Source organism: Podarcis raffonei, chromosome 5 (genome assembly GCF_027172205.1).
Source record: "Podarcis raffonei isolate rPodRaf1 chromosome 5, rPodRaf1.pri, whole genome shotgun sequence".
In the NCBI taxonomy this organism is placed as follows: Eukaryota; Metazoa; Chordata; class Lepidosauria; order Squamata; family Lacertidae; genus Podarcis; species Podarcis raffonei.
In genome coordinates this window covers 66,415,354-66,435,305 of record NC_070606.1, presented here as the reverse complement: position 1 = coordinate 66,435,305, position 19,952 = coordinate 66,415,354, and the positions used below count along the sequence as shown (strand labels likewise).

Here is a 19,952-nt window from a genome sequence, read left to right as displayed (position 1 = left end):
GACCAGTGCCTGGATGCAGTGATGGGCTGGATGAAGGCCAATATACTGAGCTTCAGTCCCAAGAATAGCTTCCTAAAAGAAGCAGTGGTGAGATTTCTTTTATTATTATTATTAAAAAAAAACACCTCCCTGAATCCCATGGTATTTTCAACCAGTCTCCAATCTTCCATTATTTGGCAAGGTGTCAGGGCTTCCTGGATAAAATGGATTATCTAGATCCATTTCAATCTGGCTTTAAGTCTGGCTATAGAACAGAGACTGTTTTGGTCACCTTGGTGGGTGATCTATGCCAGGAACTGGACAGTGGGAATATGTGCCTGTTGGTGAGCTACAGCTCTCCCAGCTCGTAAATCACCACGGCCGGATTCCACTCCACCACACTGCCCAGCCACGGAGACTCTCCAGGTCCTCCTCGTCCACCAGCATTCTGGCACAGCTACTCCTTCACTCATTCACAGCAAACACTCCGGCACCGTACAGCCAGACCTCCTCAACACTCTGCTCAACCTCAGGAACCCATCAGAGTAGCAAAAAAACATTCTGGGCGCATGACCTGTCATGGAATTCTACTCATAGTGATCCAGAGCAGAACTCCAGTGTATAGTGAGCAGAGCAAAAACTTAAACACATTGCAGGATTCCCAAAAAATAGACCAAAGACAATTAATATTTCATCCAACAGAGCTTTACTGCTACTGAAGGCAAATGAGCATAATGGTCACAAATCCAATACATTTAGGATTGCCACTGTCCATAAAAAATCCAGTTGCAGTAGACTTAACTTAAGCTTAAAACAACTTATAATAAGACTAAAGCTTAACAATATACAGAAAACCACACCAGAAGAGAGATAGAAAGATAAAGTGAAACCCTGGCTCCTTCTGGCTTATTATAGTCAGCATGACCTTGACTGAAAGAGATAACAGACCAAGTTTAAGCCAGCTGTACTCAGCTTCTCTGAAGGAATAACGCAAACATCATGAACCTTCTGCTTGTTTCTTTCACACAGAAAAGCTTCCAGAACCCTCTTGAATTAATCAGAATAGGAAATATCTCTACACATCAGATCAATACTTTTTGTACTAAAAAATGCAGACTGACACTGTTGGGCCTCTCAGCAGATCTTGGGGTGGGATTTGGGGGCACTATTTTACAATGGCTCCACTCCTTGTAGGGGCAAATTCAGGTGGTGATATTGAATCCCAATTTGGGATATAAATACACTAGATAATAATAATCTGTTTTGCTGTGTTTTTAGATTTTGATTGATTTTGATTTATTTTTTTATGTAAGATGCCTTGGGTCACTCTGCGAGAAAAGTATCTAACAGATATAAGAAATATTTAAACAACTCTGGCTCATTACAAAAGAAAGCTCCACATAACAAGCCATTAATTAATGGAATTCACTGCCACAAATGCTATGAACTTGGATGGCTTATAAAAGAGATGAGACAAACTAACAGAGAATTAGTCTCTCAACATGGTCATTTGGGCATTATATCTAACAGAATCTCCATATACAGAGCCAGTGTACCACTGAATACCAGTTGCTGGAACGGGGCCAACAGCAAGGGTTATTGGATTGTTTGGTTACTGTTGTAAACCACCTTCACAGATAGTGGCTGGGAAACCCAGCCAGATGGGCGGGGTATAAATAACGTATTATCATCATCATTATTATTATTATTATTATTAAATATTAAAACAAATGAATTGTAAAAAATATAGAACAGTAACACTAATATACGCCTTGCTGTGGGTTTCCTGAAAGCAGCATGTTGGTCTCTTTCAGGGCCTTCCCAATACCTTTTGAGGCCTGTGGCAAGACATGCCACCTACACTTCCCTGCCCCCACCCCAATAGGGTGGACGGAGCATCCCAAGATGGGTTGCCTCAGGTCACCTCACTGGTGCTCCAGCCATGCTGGAGCAGCAAGCTAGCTTAGTTGCTGGAGGGCACACCTTTCTGGCCACTTTCCACCCTTTGGAATTTGCTGTGTGAGGCAGCTGCTACACTCTGCCTCATGGTAGAGCCGACCCTGGTCTACACATATTCCTTTGATCCAGCAGGGGTCTACTTGTGTATGCATATCCATAGTTATATGCATTTGATATATTTGGCAAACTTCTGGCGGGGAGAGTAAACAGCACAACATTGCAATGAAAGCTGAAGAAAAACAGATGAGCCCATAGACCGCACACTAAGATCAGCCACCAAAACCCAGTTATCCAACACAGGAAGTGCAAGCACCTCCTCCCAAGATCTCCAGGGATGGGCGAACGGCAGGGAAAATGTAGTTGAGCCCTTTCCCTTCAGCCACCCTTATTTCCCCCATTCCCCATCCCCCCAAAATTCTTATTTTTTTGTTATCCGAATTGCTGGCATGGAGACAGCCAGCCTTCACATCCCAATCCAGGGGCGACCATGACAGCGCGTCCCTACAGCTGACCGACAAGCACCGCGGGGGACGTCCGCTGCCCATCCAACCCCCCTGAGATTGTTCCACCCGTATTTCCTCGGCTTGCCGCCGAGTCTCCTAAAGGAGAACTACATTTCCCAGAAGGCCGCGGGTCCAGGCGCAGGCGCAAGAAGCCCCCTGGGAGCCGCTGCGGCGAAGCCGGCCCTGTGATTGGATGCAGGCGGCTCCGATCGAGCTGCCCATTGGCTGTCCCGAGCGCTGTGCCCGATGCCGGAAGGGGGAGGGGGTGGAAAGCGTTATGGCGACGACGGTAGCTGAGACGGAGAGCGGGGAGGGCGCGCAAGAGATGATGGAGGGTGAGAGGCCGGGCCGTAGCGCGCGGGGTCCGAATCTGATTTGGGGCGGGCGAGGTTGGCTTCGGCCGTTGCGGGGAGGCTGCGGTTCAGGAGCCGTTGGGCGTCGGCGTTTTGCGGGAGGTGGGCGCTGTGGAGGAGGCTCACCGTGTGTTGGCGGGGAACCTACTTATGGGTGCAGGGGGGGCATTGGGAGGAAGCATGGTGGAATAATGGTATTGGGCAGGGGAAACTGGGGGTGTATGCAAAGCAGAGGCGGGGGGGGACTGTAAGAACCTCCCCGAATCTATATCCATATCCAGTGCATGTTCTGCATGCAGCTTGTTGGGTCTCTCTCCCCCCACCCCCAATTTCCCCCCCAAAATAAACACTTGGGTGTCTGACTTCTGTTACGCTGTTTGCGTGACCTACAAAATATATCCCTCCTGACACTGCTAATATAATTTTAAATGGGTGACATCTTTTCGAAGAAGAGGTATCTGATAACCCTCCCGCCAGATTAAGCGGTACCACTAAGTGGTCACTGGAATCCTTGGTGTCCGCAGTTTAAACTGACACACAGAGGGATCTTTGATATTCTTTAGGACCCCATTAGTTGCGTCACATGCTGCCTCTTGCCTCCCCTTCAGTGCTTTACTTTACCTTGGAAAATAGTGCATTGGGGTGTTCTGTATGGTAGTGTAGGAATTGAAATTTTAATATGTATGACTCTCTTGTACTGTGAACAATAATGTGTGACTGCTTTTTGTGGGGACAGGAAAATTATTTAGGAGAACTCTGTTCTTGGACCTTTGAGGAGGAATTGCTGGTTTTGTTAGTATTTAAGAACGATGGGTTATGAATTATGAAAAAATATTACTCTGGGGCTTTTAATCCCAAAGGCCAGTAACCATATTAAGGCATGAGACCAGGAAAACAAAACATAATGGGTGCTCCATCAGTAGTGCAAAAGAGCACTGCTGTTGACCCTCTCTATGTGTGTTCTGTTGAAGAACAGTAGGAATAGTCATCCTAGCGTCTTAGTACTTTCCCCAGTCATTACTAATTCTATTCTGCAGAGAGCAAAAAATATTAAGAGCTGAAATTTCTTCACATGCACTGTTTCAGTAATCCTTACAGCAACTCTATATGGTAGGTGAATATTATGCCTGTATTACAGGTGCAAAATTAAGATTGACAGAGTGATGTGCCAAAAAATAGGGAAAAGAGTAAGTTTATGATGCAAGCTAATCTGACATTTGAATCAAAAACATCCTAGGGCAGGCTCTACTATAGGGGTGGCAAAGTTCACGCTTGTTTGATCTGTTGTTTTTTACTAGAACCCCAAAATCTGCTGACAAGAAGCAAGTGCAAATGATGTAGAGTTATAATTAAAGGGTGTCTCTGAACACATTCTGAACCTAAGGATTTGTTTTCAGTACTGTACCAGAACTGAACTGAGCTCACAGTTATTTAACACAAAAGTTCACTTCTGGTTAGCTTTCTTCATTTTAGCAGCCCAGTATTTTATTTTATTTGGGGCAGGGTTCTTTTGTTGTTTCTCTTATTTAACAATTGGAACTTAGAAACCCTATCTGAATTACTGCAAATCATCCTGAGATCTACTAGTAGATACAGATATTGCCCATAGCTGCTGTACCAGTTCCCTCCTGTAATCAAATCTATTATATAGATTAAGCACATAAATTTTAAAAATGAGTCATCTTGGTCCCTAAGCAGGTGATTTTAAAGTAAGCTCCATGTAGGCTTGATATACTTAGGTTACTTTGTCAGATTCTGTACAGCTACTGTTTTTCTTTAACATCTGTTTAGACTTTGTGATGTTGGATACATATGGCAAACTAGATGTGTATGCAGTGATCACACATGGCGATCTGTGTGTGGTTGGTCCTCTTTTTCTCACATACATAGTATGTGCAGGAAATTCATAACATCTGAAGCAGTCCTGAAGTCTGTGGTGGTGTCTTGGAAAGATTTCTATGCCATGTGTTACATGAAGTAATTATAATCTATACCTGCAGACTAGGTGGAGAAAAATGTACAAAAATCTTGGCAGGGTGCTCTTTCCTTCTCACTGAGTTGCCATAGAACAGTCCTTGGGCATCTGGTAATAAGGTTTCTTCCAGGAAGCTTGGAGAAGAGGAATCCTTGTTTGGGCTAATGTAGTAATTTATAAAAACAAAGATCATGTAAGCTAAACACACATGATAGTTCTATGCTCCCCACTTGGATCCATAGAGAACAATTACAAGTCATGTCTTACTTTTAGCTAGACACTGTGTGAATATGCCAGTTAGCTAGTAGCTTGTGGTAGCATTGAGCATTCCAACTAGCGATGTTGTTCTTTGAATCCTATTTTAAGGCTATAGACATCTCTGCATAATACCTGTGGGTGAGTCCTGTTACACTCAAGTCTTGTGGCGACTTAAAGCCTAACCAATTTTATTGTGACATAAATTGCTTTTTGGACAAGAGTACTTTAATCACTGAAAGCTTATATGCCATAATGAAATATTAGTCTATCGCAGCAAAATCAACAAAGAATCATGGCTATTTCTCTGGAAACAGATGAACTCAGTTGGGCATACTTGTGAGTAAGCATGCACAGGAGCAGGCTGCCCTTCTCTTATGTTGCAAATATAGAAATTCCAATAGCAGGAGTGGAGAGGTTACCTGTGCCCCTCCAGATGTTGTTGGACTACAACTCCCATCATCCCTAACCATTGGTCATGCTGGCTGGGTCTGATGGGAGTTGGAGTCTATCATCTGCAAGATGGTCACAGGTTCCCCACACCTGCTTTAATACAATTAGTAGTTTATATGTGTGTCATTGTTTGCTTCCTTCCAGAAATAAAACTTAATTACAGAGTGTTTCTTTTACACAGTTGACAGGAGGATTGAGTCTGAAGAGTCGGGAGACGATGAAGGGAAGAAGCAAACGGTTTGCATAGTAACAGACCTCAGTCAGCAGAGTTTGAGGGATGAACAGAATGGCGAGAATTCAACAGGTAAACTGTTATTCAAGAAAGAGAGATCATATGCTGGTATACACTTGAAGACATATCATAACCCATCACTTTAAAGCTTTAGGAGATGAGTTAAAGCAGGAGTAGCTAACATGGTACTCTCTAAATGTTGAACAAGCATTCCCATCATCCCTGACTACTGGCCATGCTGACTGGGACATATAGGAGCTTGAGTCCACCAACATACAGAGGGCCATAGGTTAACCATCCCTTCTACCCCTTATTAAAGTGTTCTATACTTGCAGGCTTTGGGGTGCAATTTTTATACTGCACTGTATCTCCGCCTCCAGTAATACTTTTGTATGTTTTGGACCGCATTGTTACTCATTTTCTGATAGTGTGCTGCTGCTGTTCTTTGATATACTAAAAACTTAATGCACTTTAATAGATATAAATTAAGATGTTCTTGGCTGTCGTAGAATATAGCTGTTCAGTTCCTATGAGCAAGATTTTTTATTTTTGTTTCTGTCTTTGTCATTCCATATAGCATCCACATTGGCCTCTTTGTAATGAGAAGTGGCTGGTTAGTTCCTTGCCTAGCAGAGGGTGTACATGGTTCAAAAGAGCTGTACACAAGAGAATTCACAATGGTTGAAAGTGAAGTTTGAGCTTATGACCTCTAATGGGTCTGCTCAGTAATTTCCCCCCCTCAAAGTCTTACAGGAATACATGTTTGAGCATGCCATCTTTTAGAGGCAAACAGTGGTGTTTGGGCATGCCTGTGTCCAATGAACAGCAATTAAGTCTCCTCTAATTTTTTTAATCTTCAGTTTTTTATGTGATTTAAAATTGAAATTTTAAATCAAACAAAACAAAAGATGTTTATGGTTAATACTTTAAGCTTAGTACCTTTTCTTGTATTTAGGCTACTGTAATATTTTTATTGTGAAATCTAATATTGGCCAGCAATCAATTTTGATGAAATTCTTACTTTGCAGAAAAATTGTTTGTATTTGGCTTGATTTGAGAGCTCCTACTTTAATGCTGGGTTAGAGTTCAAACTTTTGGAGAAACTGTCTTGGCTGTTTCACTCATCCAAGCTGTTCTTGTTCTAATCCAACCTCTTCCTTCTGATTCAGTGTAGTACCCATAATATGTTTTAGAACTTTCTGCTGGCATTCTGTTTTGACTTGGAAGTCCAAGAATAAGCTACTCGGGTGTAATAATATGCTCCTTTTTCAGTGAAGTTTAATTTGGGGCTTTTCCAGGCAAAGTCAGACTGGAACATTTATTAAAAGTCCTCTGTCATCCAAGGCAGAGATGGACAGCTTCCCTGCTTGCTTAGGCTTGCTACATTTGGATAACCTGCAGAGTCATATAAGAACAAAAGAAACTAGAACATTCTGGAAATTAAACCCACTGTGGTCTGTCTGAATCCAAAGGATAAGCATGGGTAAAAATACCTATTTGTTGCATACACCTTTTCTTAATCTGCTACTGAATGGAAAACAGAATGTTTCTTCTTCATCCCATGCAAGTTTATAAAATGTCATACACCTTCTTGCCAATCCTAATAGCATTTTTCTTAGTTATAGCACACACATATCCACAAAGAAAATGTGGATATTTTTGTATGAATGCACACCTTTCAATATAGAGGCATATTCCTGCAGTGGCCTCAAGTCATACCAAATTATAGGTACCCACCTTGAAGGGGTTATAAAGCTGGATTGTGTTAGGTAACACTACATAAGGAGCCCATGTATGCTAAAGAGATATCCAACATTTGGGGTGGAAATGAACATCACACTATTACAAATGTTCTGTCTGCATAAGAATATCAGCTTACCAGATGGAACGATCCCCGTTCACTGATCTGGGGTTTTCCCAGCACCCTCAAGAGCCAATTTTGGGAATAGGGGGGAGCCCCAATGTGTGATCCCTTAGTTCAGTGATGGCCAGACTTGGTCCTCCAGCTGTTTTGGGACTACAGTTCCCATCATCCCTGACCACTGGTCCTGTTAGCCAGGGCTGATAGGAGTTGTAGTCCCAAAACAGCTGGAGGGCCAACTTTGGCGATCACTGCCTTAGTTGAATCCTGCCCATTGTTTCCAACCTATTGCATAAGAAACATCTGTTGTTCCTGGGATCTATTTCAGATGGCATATGTTATATGGAGTTGTGAAACAGGAGAGCGAGAGTTTTAGAGTATCATGCTAATAATATGGCAGATGCACCAATTAATATCTGAGGTGGAATGATTATGTTTAGCTGGTGATAATGTGAGGTTTAGCTGCTAATAACATTGCAGTGTTTAGCTGGTGAGTTATCATGATGTTGAAAACCAGATTTTGCCTAGCTCTTACACAAATTGTGATTTGTGATACCACCTCAGATATTATAATTATCACGATGTGAACTTCATACCAGTTTTGGACAATATTTCGCCCAGTCCTATCATGCATTTTGAAAATTCTGTGAACAATCTGGGCATAATGGCAGCATTTGTCTGGCTGTGAGTCTGGCAGGAACTTCCTGAACAAACTGCTTTGCCACAGTGGGTACAACTGGGAGTAACTGAGATGATTGGAACAAGCTCTAGTATTGTGTTCCTAATGCTGAGATAGCCTACTGTTACACAAATGACTAGTTCTGTATTAATTGCCAAGACCACTGTTGGGTTTTTTCTAATCCTGGCCTGGGGCGGGTTCATAATCTGGCATGCAAGTTTGGCACGGCAGCCTGCTTCTTTCAGCCCAGTTTGTTTTGGGCTGAGGACTTGCAGCCTGTATTTCATCTCCTGCACATGTGCAGTTTTGGCATTCTGACAATTTTGAGCTCCTTTATTGTACTTTGCCTACGTCCCTGTGGTGCGCTCAGAGGGAATTTGCTTTCAGCCTCAACCACACGGTGGCAAAAATGTCAGCTGACTTCCCAACAGATTGTGACAACCGCTTTGATCATGAATATATGCTAAATTAATAATAAGTGAGGTGGGCAGGTGGTTGCTTTGTATGTGTTTCAGTATTAACTGAATGATGACATTTTCACAGCAAAGTGTCTCTTCTGCTGGCTTGTAGACTAGTGTTGGAGCTGCACGCTGCTCATCCCTAAAATGCAAGAATTCTTGCTTTACTGGATTTCAGAACATTGGTGGCTTAGGCAACTATTATTTAATCGGATTGCTATCTGTATTTGTCCATGAATGAAATATACTGAGATGAATTCAGTGCTATTATGATCATTCTGTCAGCACAAGCATTTCTACTTGACGGTGTGAACATGCCCCTCTCCTTCCCCTACACACTGCTTTTGGGGTTCTCCCAACCTTACACACACACACACACCCCGGAGCTGTTTTTTTGGAGGGGGTAGGTAAGCAGGATTTGTCATGCTGGCTCCCACTAGCACAACTATTTAGTTAAATCCAGTTCATATCAGCCGTCCAGTGCTTATCAGGTGGTGGGAATGTGTGTGGAATTTGGGGGCATAAAAGTTGACTGTAGCAGAGTAAATAGGCAAGAGCATCCAGTTGTTTTCCCCACACCTTTCTTTCCATTAGCCCTTCTTGCTTCCTGTAGCTGATGATTTGTGAGTGGAAGCTTGCAGAAAAGGATTTGGAGGAGAGAGGGTGGCTTTGCACATAAGAGAGCAGGTGTGGGGCACCTTTGGCCAAACTACAACTCCCTTCAGCCCCAATGGGGCCAATGGGATGGTGGAAGTTGCAGTTTAGCAAAATCTGGGGAGCTAAAGATTCCCCTTGCCTGAGACAGAGCAAGGGGGAACTGGCAGAGTTGTTTATGAGATCAGGAGACCAGCTCAAGAGGTGAGGGCAGCGAATGGTTCGGTGGGTGTCAGCAAATCCTGTGTGCTGGAATAAATGGCTTCTGTAGCCTTCCTGGGTCATTATTTGTTCACATGTTTGTCAATGTCTGAGGGGGAGATTACGATGAGCCTCTTAGTCCTTCCATTGCATCCCTGCTTGCTTCTCCTGCCACATGTTGGGAAAGCAACATCTATAGTAGGAAGCTCCCTTTACTTGTGCAGGTTCTGTGCACAACTAAGAACCTTGACATTTCAGGGTTGCAAATTGCTTGGGGAGCCTGCACAAGTACAGTTAGCTCCCCACTGTCAATGTTTGCCCTTCCATGCTTGAAAGGTGGTGAAACTGGGGGTGTGACAGAGGAGATTGGAGCCCCTGGACTCTTCTCCCAAAGCAAAAACAGGCCGCAAAACCAATAAAAGCACTGCTGACAAACTTTGTTTTGAAATAAAGAGAAAGAAACTTCAGTTGCTTGGCTGCTACATTTTGGAAACGTCCTTCATTGGGAACATGTTTTATATAACAATTTCCACCAAGTACTTGAATACCGGCTTCTGTTTACTATAGTGGCTGGTGAACTTGATGGAAATTGCTATACACCTAGAGTTCCTTTTTTCCCCTGCTTGTTCCTGCTCATTGTGTTGAGGCTTGAACGCCTGAAGAGGGCTTATGTTGCTGAACATTACGTGAAGGAGAAAATCCACCCACCTGCCAAATGGAAAGCTTGCATGAATTATTCAGCACAAATCTCTGAAGTCCACTTCCACTCATGCATACAGAGTGAGAATTGCATTTAGGAATGAGGTTGGGTTTTGAAGGGGGGCGGGGAATCAAAGCAGCAAAACAGTTTCTTCAAACAGCTGGTAATACCAGGTTCCCAGTGTACTCTAATGAAAAAAGTGAGACCTAATAATATAGCTTGCAAATGTATCTGGCTGACTTTAATCATGAAGAATGTGGCTGTAGTTCTTCAGGTGACTAGACCAAGAAATTGGTGTTCTGCCACCAGATAGTCCTTGTGATTTTTGTTTCTTCCATTCCAAGAGCTGTGCCATGTTACCCAAAGGGAGCAGGCTGCAAAGATGGCCGATGACTAATCTAACATTTCTGGTAACAGTTATATAGTTTGTACAGTTAGCCACTTTGCCGGCTATGACTTTCCTCCTTTAGCCACTGAAGCACAACTTCTGTTAGTGCAATGTTGTAAATGTACTTTTTTTTTAAGGGTTCATCAGTATTGCTTCCTTCAGTGTATATCACACTTCTTATTGGCAACGTGACCACCAGGTTAGGAGGCCTAATCCACTTCTGAATACGTTAGGTGTTCCCTCTCTCTTTTGAAGGCATTCTTTCTCCTATGGGACAGCTGACATTGCAAGCTTGAGTTCAGTTGATGAGCAGCATGGGGTTTAAGCAAAGTGCATTTGTTCTATTGCAGCTGAAGCCGAGACGCCGGTGGATATGGAGACGATTAGCCTGGATCCGGAAGCAGAGGTAATATAGATTTAATTTCCATTGTAGCAATACACGGGAAGGGCCCACCGAGGAAGAACTCTGAAGCCTGTGTGATCAAGAATTTCTTTTCAAGAGTTAACAGATTTCCCCCCTTTAAAATGTATATATTGTTTCTGTGCTGAGATCTAGCGCAATGGTGGTCAGGTACTTGGTATGAGAAGAGCTGGATCACAACAGCAGAGAAATTGGGGAAGAGAGCTTCAAAGGCAACAAGATACTTTGCTGATGGAAAGTTGATACAAAAAGGGGTAGAGGCATCTGCCGTTCTCCTTTTTGTCTTTGAAGATCTGCACTGTCAAGCTGTTTTCAGATTCGTTGGTATGGTGGAAAACTTTTGATTAGACAGCATGTCAAAGGGCTCCACTTTCCCTATAGAAGACTATAAAAAGGAATTAGCTGCCTGCTCTGTGTGTCTCATTCCCCAAAATGCAAAAGCAAGTGGCATACATGGTGTATTTATAAGCATATAGTTGTAAAGCATGTAACTAACACTTTCCCCACAGGATTTTCATTTCATTCAATCCTGAATGCCTCGGTTGTGATACGTTTCAGTTCTCGAACACCGAAAACCTGGAAGTAAATGCTTCTGTTTTCAAACGTTTTTAAGACCCCAAATGTGCGATGCAGCTTCCGCCAAGGGCAAGAAGCTCTTGCAACCAATGGGAAGCTGCGCCTCAGTTTTCAAATGTTTCAGAAGCCGAATGGGCTTCCGGAATGGATTTTGTTCGAGAACCGAGGAACCACTGTACTATGGTAGTAATGTAACCAGAAGGAAGAATCGGGTGGCTTTGTGTGTTGACAAATGTACATTTGTTTACATATTTACATAAATGTACATGTGCTTTTTACAAAGGGGAGGGGGCAGCCAACTTGCTTGGCTGATGCATGGGGAGGGATTTAGCCTGACATCTGAACTAGCATTGACATCACATTTGACTTTTCATTGCAAGTTGAGGAGCTGGGCTTGTCCCGCAGAAGAAAAATAGGGCCAAATCCTTGTGTTTCTGATTGCTGAAAAATATGTAATATATTCAGCACAGAGCCCCTTCTTTTAGGAAAGAGATGTGAGTCCTGCACAGCAATTGTGCTGATTTGTTTCTCTCTAAGCAGAAGGCCCTTGGGCTTTGAGGGTTTCCATCTAGTTAACAAAGGCCAGCTTTTCTGCACACTGTGATGATATCACCCACCCTTGCAGCCCGCATGCTATAGGCCTACAATCTACCTTCATGCTACTTTAGAAGTAATGTTGAAATAAACCTTTGTGTGAATACTAAGACGGCTTGTGGCTTTTTATTGCCTTTCAGGATGTTGATCTGAATCACTTCCGAATTGGCAAGATTGAAGGGTTTGAGGTGCTCAAGAAAGTGAAGGTGAGACTCTTAAGGAGCCCTCTCTAGTTGAGCTGATATGGCTCTGCCATGGTTGCGTAACTGAGAGTATGCGTGGCAGCCAAAGTACTTTGCTATATTTCTCTAGCTAGAGGGATGCCGCATAATGGAATAAAGGCTGCATTTGAGAAGAGGGAAGCAGAGGGCACCCAGAAGTACACTAGTAGCATTCCACTGTGGGTCAAATTACATATGAAGAAGAAGAAGAAGAGTTTGGATTTGATATCCCCTTTATCACTACCCTAAGGAGTCTCAAAGCGGCTAACATTCTCCTTTCCCTTCCTTCCCCATAACAAACACTCTGTGAGGTGAGTGGGGCTGAGAGACTTCAAAGAAGTGTGACTAGCCCAAGGTCACTCAGCAGCTGCATGTGGAGGAGGACCATGACTGGATCTCCCAAACTCTTTAAAAAGCAAATTTGAAATCAGCCACTGAGTGAATTAACAGTGAGTGAATGAGCAGTGCTTGGGTGCAAGAATGTTCATTCCTTCACCATACCCTAAGCATTTCCTCCAATTCAAATTCTCATGCGCACACAGAGCTACTAATAGTTTCACCATGAGAAAAGGTAGACACAATACAGATACTTGTAATATTTCCCAAGTGGGGCTAATATCCACTTCAAGGGCAATTTTAAGCTGGAAAGTGGCATGAGTGCAAGCCTCATTGACCTGAGCACAGTTGTTTTTAGGCTTTATAAAAGACATTGGAAGATCCAGTAATTTGTACCACTTAGTTTGATTCACTATCTCCTTAGCTGGGCTGTGCAGTGGTATGCTATAGATGAAATTTCATTTTCTTCTGGCCCAAAGACTGCCAGGATTGGCAACAACATGTCGTCCCGTCCCCCCCCGCCCCAGTGAAAATGCACAGTAACCCTTTTTGGCCACTGCAGCAGTCTTCATCTGGTGGGGAATGGGTGGAGATATTAAGAATTGGTGGAGGAGCAGGAGAAGAACAAATAATTTGAGTGAGGGCAGCATCCACCTGCAGAGAACTTATTTTCAAAGCTGTTTCATACACCGTATTAAGTGCATCTGTTGGGAGTGAGACTTGTGCGTTATTGTTTTTACATCCTTTGTTTATCTTCTCTCTACACATCAGACTCTTTGTCTCCGTCAGAACTTGATTAAGTGCATTGAGAATCTGGAACAGTTGCAAAGTCTCAGAGAACTGGATCTCTATGACAATCAGATTCGAAAGATTGAGAACTTGGAGGCCCTGACAGAACTTGAGTGAGTACCTAGGCTATATAGGGCTTTAAAGGCTTTAAAGGTAATTGCCAGCACTTTGAATTGTCTTGGAAATGGACTGGAATCCAGGAAAGTTATTTCAATATTAGTGAGAGATGTTCCCATGTTTGTCTCCCTCTCTCAGAATGGCTATCCTCATTCTAACATGCTTCTTTTCCTGGATCATAGATCTTACTGTAGCTTGCATGGCTATGTAAGACAATGGCTTCATGCAGACACCATTCCATTGTTAATTCAGACATTGTGCCTAACTATACTTAGTACAAAACATGGTTTTTGGTTGCGTGGCCAAATTTGTTGTTCATATAAAGAGAGACTACAAGCTATCATCCCACCTGCAGAAGCTTCTTTCAGCCAGTATATACAAAGCTCTTTGATTTCCTTAATCTGTTGCTGGACTGCAATCCCCATCATGCCATTCTGCTGGCGGAGGTGATGGTCGTTGGAGTCCGACAACATATGGAGGGCCACAGATTCCCGCCCCCCTTGGTGTAAAGAGTGAAGTTACAGATTTAGACTGGGGGAATCCAAGTTCAAACCTCCAGTGAGCCATGAAGCTTGGATCAGTCCCATACTCTCTCATCATACCCCACTTCTGAGTCATTGTGAAAGTAAAATAGGAACCAGCTACATATATAGCACTATGAGCTCTTTGGAGCAAGATTGGGATGCTATGCCTTAGAAGATATCTACATTTTAAAGTATTTTCCTTTGTTTCCTGTTTAGGGTCCTGGATATTTCGTTTAACATTCTACGGCACATCGAGGGGCTGGACCAGCTCACTCAGTTAAAGAAACTCTTTCTTGTGAACAATAAAATCAGCAAAATTGAGAACCTAAGCAACTTACATCAATTACAGATGTTAGAGCTGGGATCTAATCGAATCAGGGTAGGTATTTGATGGTGGTCTGTAAGGATCCGTCATTGGTATAGCTGAGAAATCAGCCATATCAGACAGGAGTGGGGAGAAGTAAAAACTTTCAGGTTGCAAATGTGCTGCTGCTGACTGCAACAGTGACTTCCAGAGGGAGACTTAAGAAGCATGGAAGAAGTGTCCATTTGGCCTCCAAATGCTTTCCTTGGCTACCTCCCTGATTTCTATTAAAAAGGGTGTTGCTCCCCCTTCTGAGAATAACTCAAGAAAAGCATTTTAAAATGCAAGAGGGAAACTCATTACAGTGTTGATTGTGGTTGGCACATGGTGCTTTCAAACAGCACACAGAAAGACAACTTCAGGTTGTTACATAAGGGGACCCAAACTTTGAAAAGTACTGGAGGAACAAAGGCTTGTAACTGTATACTACTGACAGCATAGATTTGAAGGTGGAAGAAAGCCAAACTGTAGACTTGGCAAGATCAGATAGTACATTAAGAAACGTATGATTTTAGGAAACAACCCCCCCTCCAAAAAAAAAAAAGATAATGAAAGCAGGGTAAACAGCTGATAAGCAACAAGAAGTTGAGTGGAACTAGTTATGTGAAAGCGGCAACTCAAGCTAGAAGATGAAATGAAATTTTGAGACACAAATAAGCAGAATATTCTCTGTTCCAGTACATAATCAAACATCAGTGAAATAATATGACTAATAACTATTTATATTGGATAGTCAGCATTCTCTCTTCCAATCCCTTCATGTAATCACTTGTTTTGAAAAATAGTTTTAAACATAAGATACTTTTTATTTCTTTTATTGACAATGCTGACCCTGTCTCCACCCCTGAATATTCTGCCAGGTGGAATTATCTCATTGTTCCAGCTTCACATGGATTCCCCAGGTGCTTAATAATTAAGAAGGTACATCCTGCTAATGGGATTCTGTAGGCCACTTGTTCTGAGTGAGCCGCCCTAAAGATTCTGCCTTCTTAAGGAATTTCTTCTCAGAGCTTCTTTGGGAGTCCAAATGACAAAGAACTCAAACTTGAAACTGAAAGTTGCTATTCTGCAGCATTTCCACACAGCTTAACTATGGATACTGTGTTAGTTCAGCTTGCTTGACCAGTGCAAAGTTGAAGTCATCAGTCATACAGCATGAGACTTCTGATCTGAATCATCTCATGAGCCACCTTCAGTATACAAGTTTGTGATAAAGGAGTGGGTGGGGTGATGTTGGGTAATTGACTGTGCTACAGTCTTACTAAGTAGTGAATGTGTTGCAAGAGGTTTGCTTGCTAGAATCAAGGATTGTAATGTTTACTGCGGTCAATTTGCAGGCAATTCAGAATATTGATACGTTGACTAATCTGGACAGCCTGTTTCTGGGAAAGAACAAAATCACCAAGCTTCAGAACCTGGATGCATTGACAAACTTAACAGTGCTTAGTATACAGGTATCAGCCCTGGACTTCCCATCCCATTTATTTATTTATTCATTTATCATGTCTGCTTTTCTCCTTCATATGAACTTTGCAGCAGTTCAGACCTTTCAAAACTAGAATGACAAAAAGACCAGTAACCTCTATGAATGAAGGGAGGCAATTATAGTTATAGTTCAGATTGTGGAAGGAAGGAACTGTCAACCAGTTCTCTCAGCTTATCATTTTCTAGTCTTAAAATGAGTTCTCTACATTTCTTCAGCAATTTGCAATTGAAAAAATGAAAATTCTTCAGCATCTTAGTGTGAATTTATTCTAATAAACACATTTGTGTATACAGTTTTGATTAATGTACAGATTTTTACAAGCAATTTCTCCTAATGCATTTTTGGTATGATATTGTCACTAATAGTTTCATTTTTATGCATGCTTTCCTCTTAAGTAATGTGCATGGGCCAAGGTGTACATGTGATATTGTGCAGCTGCACAATGACTCCAAGACTTGTATAAAATGTGCCGTGCAAATACAGTGAGTTCAGTAGAGAGACATGTAATTTTTTTACTTGAAAAGTCTGGTTCTGTCATGTTAATCCATTTTTATCACTACCCTAGAGCAATCGGTTGACCAAGATTGAAGGGCTGCAGAGTTTGGGGAACTTGAGGGAGCTGTACCTTAGCCATAATGGCATAGAAGTCATTGAAGGGCTGGAAAACAATGTGAGTTGCCTATTTATTGTTATTTATTTGGTGCCATCCTTGTACATCCTTGTACATCCTTTACAAAGAATGAGCAGTCAAGTTTCTACCCCAAGAGGTTTGTAAACTAGACACAGACGCAAGGGAGGCAACAGAGGAAGGGGACAGAAATGGGGGAATATGGAAAGAACACACATTTATTTTAGTTACACATGTATAGGCTTAATTTCAGTAGAGCATTGGGACTAGGTGGTTGTTCTAATGACTTCATGGAACAGGTGAGTTTTGAGGAAGGAAGGAGTTGCATCATAGAGACATCCTGGAATGGCAGCTGAAGGATACGGGACAGCAATGAGGAGAGCACAGAGTTGTGTGTGTGTTTGTGTAAGCAGAGTCTTTTGAGGGAGCAGGAGACCTTCGGATTACTGAAGGTGATTGGAGATAGATGACTATAAGCCACAGGCAGGGATATGTCTGGATATAAGTGTGTGGAGATAAAGGAGGAAGGCCATGGAGGGGTTTGAAGGTAAGGAAAAGAAGCTTGTGTGGTGAAGAGGAAGCTAGTGTGAGGATTTAGGAAAGGGTGTTAATGTGGTCAGTTACAAGAGAGGTAAATAATTTTGGCAACAACACTGGATAGAAGTAGGGAAACCAATGTGAGGAAGCAGAAGACCTGCAAGGATGATGCGCAATGTGAACATGAGTTTCTGCCAAAGGGGAACAAAGGGTTGTCTTTTTTGTACTGTGGGAAAAGGAGAAGCATAGAGTATTTAGCCTCACTTGGTTATATAAAGCAATATTGAGGTAATTCCAGCACACTAGTAGTATTTTGGGAAGTGGGTTGTGGTTTTCTCTTGAGGCGTTATATTTATCCAAAAAAATTGAGTTTATGTCCAAAATTGGCCTGCTAGTTCTGGCCAGTTCAGTAATTTTTTCCAATCATGATGTTTAGATGCCAAAGGTCAAGTAGGGTTATACCTTAGGGAGAGCAGTTGACTCTGCAGTATGTATGGTTGATGAACTTTGGCTATTTTGCTACATGGCATGTCCCTTAACGCCTATTAATGTTTCGTCCAAGGGTGCACAATTTGCAAGAAGACAAGAATGAAAATAGAGACTAAAGTTTTCTTTATGCTTGTTTCAGAATAAATTGACAATGCTGGACATTGCGGCCAACAGGATCAAAAAGATTGAAAATATTACCCATCTAACAGAGCTCCAAGAATTTTGGGTAAGTCTATGAGAGGGAGACCAAGAAGTGCTTACGGACCAGTGTTTGTCTGGGAATCATAGGTGGGCAGAGTACTGTTGTGCTCATGTCCTGCTTGCAAGCTTCCCATAGGTATCTGGTTGGTTACTCTCTAAACAGGAAGAGCTGGACTAGATGGGACATTGGCCTGAATCAGAAGGCTGTCCTTAAGTTTTTAGAATGGTGGCTTAAGAGCCCGATAACCTGATCTAGTACTCAGTCGCTGATGGTGTGAGAGAGTTTCCAACTCTCTAAAGTTCTGCAGTGACAGAACTTTAATTCCAGGCTGTCCTGCCAAGCGGTCAGAAATTGGGGATCCAGAAAGGCACCTTTAATACAGCGCTCAAACAAAATTATTGTACTGTATTTTGGGGAGAGCGGATGTCATTCCCATACACTGAATTTGCATGTGTGTGAGAGCCACAGCATGGGAAGCACTGGGCTCAAATAATTAAGTCTACCACGTGCTTCTCAATCCAGTCAAAAGGAGGAACAAGCATGCATCCTCCTGTCCCCACCCTTGCCACTTGTTGGGCCTTAGGACTGCTCCTTAGCTTATACCAGTCATGTGGGAGCTGCAGCAGCAAGGATTCCTTTTGTGCCATTTGACTTAATAGGAAAAGCCCTGGCCCATCTAGGGCCACGACCCTGAGATTAAGAGTCTATTCTCTACCGACTCTCAAGAATTGCTGGCACTTTTCTTTTGTGTGTGTTTTACCCAGATGAATGATAACCTCATTGAGTGTTGGAGCGACTTGGATGAGCTGAAAGGAGCCAAGAACTTGGAAACAGTCTACCTGGAGCGAAACCCACTGCAAAAAGATCCCCAGTACCGACGTAAAATCATGCTGGCCCTTCCATCTGTCCGGCAGATTGATGCCACCTTTGTCCGGTTCTGAACCCTCTCCAGTCCCTTACCTTCTTCCTCCCTCCCTCCCTCCCTCCCTCTCTCCCTCTCAGAGTTTCACAGATGGGATTTTCATCCACACTGCATCCTCTGTCTTCAACCCTCTGACACTTAAAGAGCAAACGGCTAACCAAGAGCACTGATAACAGACCTTGCGTATAATGCACACACTTGTTGTTTTTTGATTATTATAATTATTATTATTATTAAATCTTAAATGTGTGAGATTTCCTGGTTGTGACAGTGTCTGTTCCTACTGGGCAGTCTAGTAGCATGTTCAGAGATGTACTCTGAAACCTGAGCATTTTCTGTCTGTAAAGTGTTGGGCGCTTCTGTTCTTGAAGAATTGCGTGGTGACCCATTGGTCCCCTAAGCTCTTTCCCTGTCACTGACACCTAGTAGTAATAGCCTCTGAAACAACTGTTCAGAGCTGAATAGCATCAGCATTGTTTTACATATTGAAATAAGCCCAGGAAATGGGGACAGGGAAAGGATGCTCACACTGCGGAATGCAATCTGTAATTCTGTTCCCTTTCCTAAACTGAGGCAGGACCATCTTGGATAGCCTGTCTAATGAGCATAGTAGCAAGTAGTTGCAAGCCAGCCTCTATTGTGTAGTTTAGCAGCTTCTTCCAGTCTACACTTTGATCTGCATTCCATAATGTAACAGCTGGGTGTTGTACCTGTCAATATTTGCACTGGAAATGATAGGTCACATCCTGGTTCTTCTCATTGTGCAAGCATGCCTGTATTCCATATGCTTCTATTTGCCATTCTAGCCCTCCCATCTGCAGGCGTGCGTTCTGATGGGATGCAGTTTAGCAGCATGACGTTTCCATTTGTTTACATGTACTTGAACTACTTGAGATTCCTGCATTGCAGGGGTTTGGATTAGATGACCCTCGGGGTCCCTTCCAAATCTATGATTCTATGAATACATTGCATTCCTCCTGCTGATTTATAAAGGCAGACTCCTTTATAGTGGCAAAACGAGCTGCACCACTTGTGTGTGAAATTCATATGGTGTTAATTTGTTGGGGATGAGGGAAGAATTAGCAATTCTATCGAT

At 42.6% G+C, this 19,952-nt stretch overlaps 1 protein-coding gene and 1 long non-coding RNA gene across 2 annotated transcripts; one reads left to right on the top strand and one right to left on the bottom strand.

Annotated features, from left to right (window-relative positions):
- The first annotated feature begins 2,653 nt into the window (after nt 1-2,653).
- Nucleotides 2,654-19,113, top strand: PPP1R7 (protein phosphatase 1 regulatory subunit 7). Its single transcript, XM_053389925.1, has 10 exons — nt 2,654-2,776; nt 5,659-5,781; nt 11,001-11,056; nt 12,382-12,447; nt 13,570-13,700; nt 14,445-14,607; nt 15,930-16,046; nt 16,644-16,748; nt 17,872-17,958; nt 18,699-19,113. The coding sequence occupies exons 1-10, from the start codon at nt 2,719-2,721 to the stop codon at nt 18,873-18,875; spliced, it is 1,083 nt and encodes a 360-aa protein (XP_053245900.1). The 5' UTR covers nt 2,654-2,718; the 3' UTR covers nt 18,876-19,113.
- LOC128414523 (uncharacterized) lies at nt 6,971-16,684 on the bottom strand. Its single transcript, XR_008330682.1, has 2 exons — nt 16,595-16,684; nt 6,971-7,104 (listed from the first exon to the last, which is right to left on the bottom strand). It is a non-coding gene; the product is annotated as an uncharacterized LOC128414523 (long non-coding RNA).
- Nucleotides 19,114-19,952: the final 839 nt, after the last annotated feature.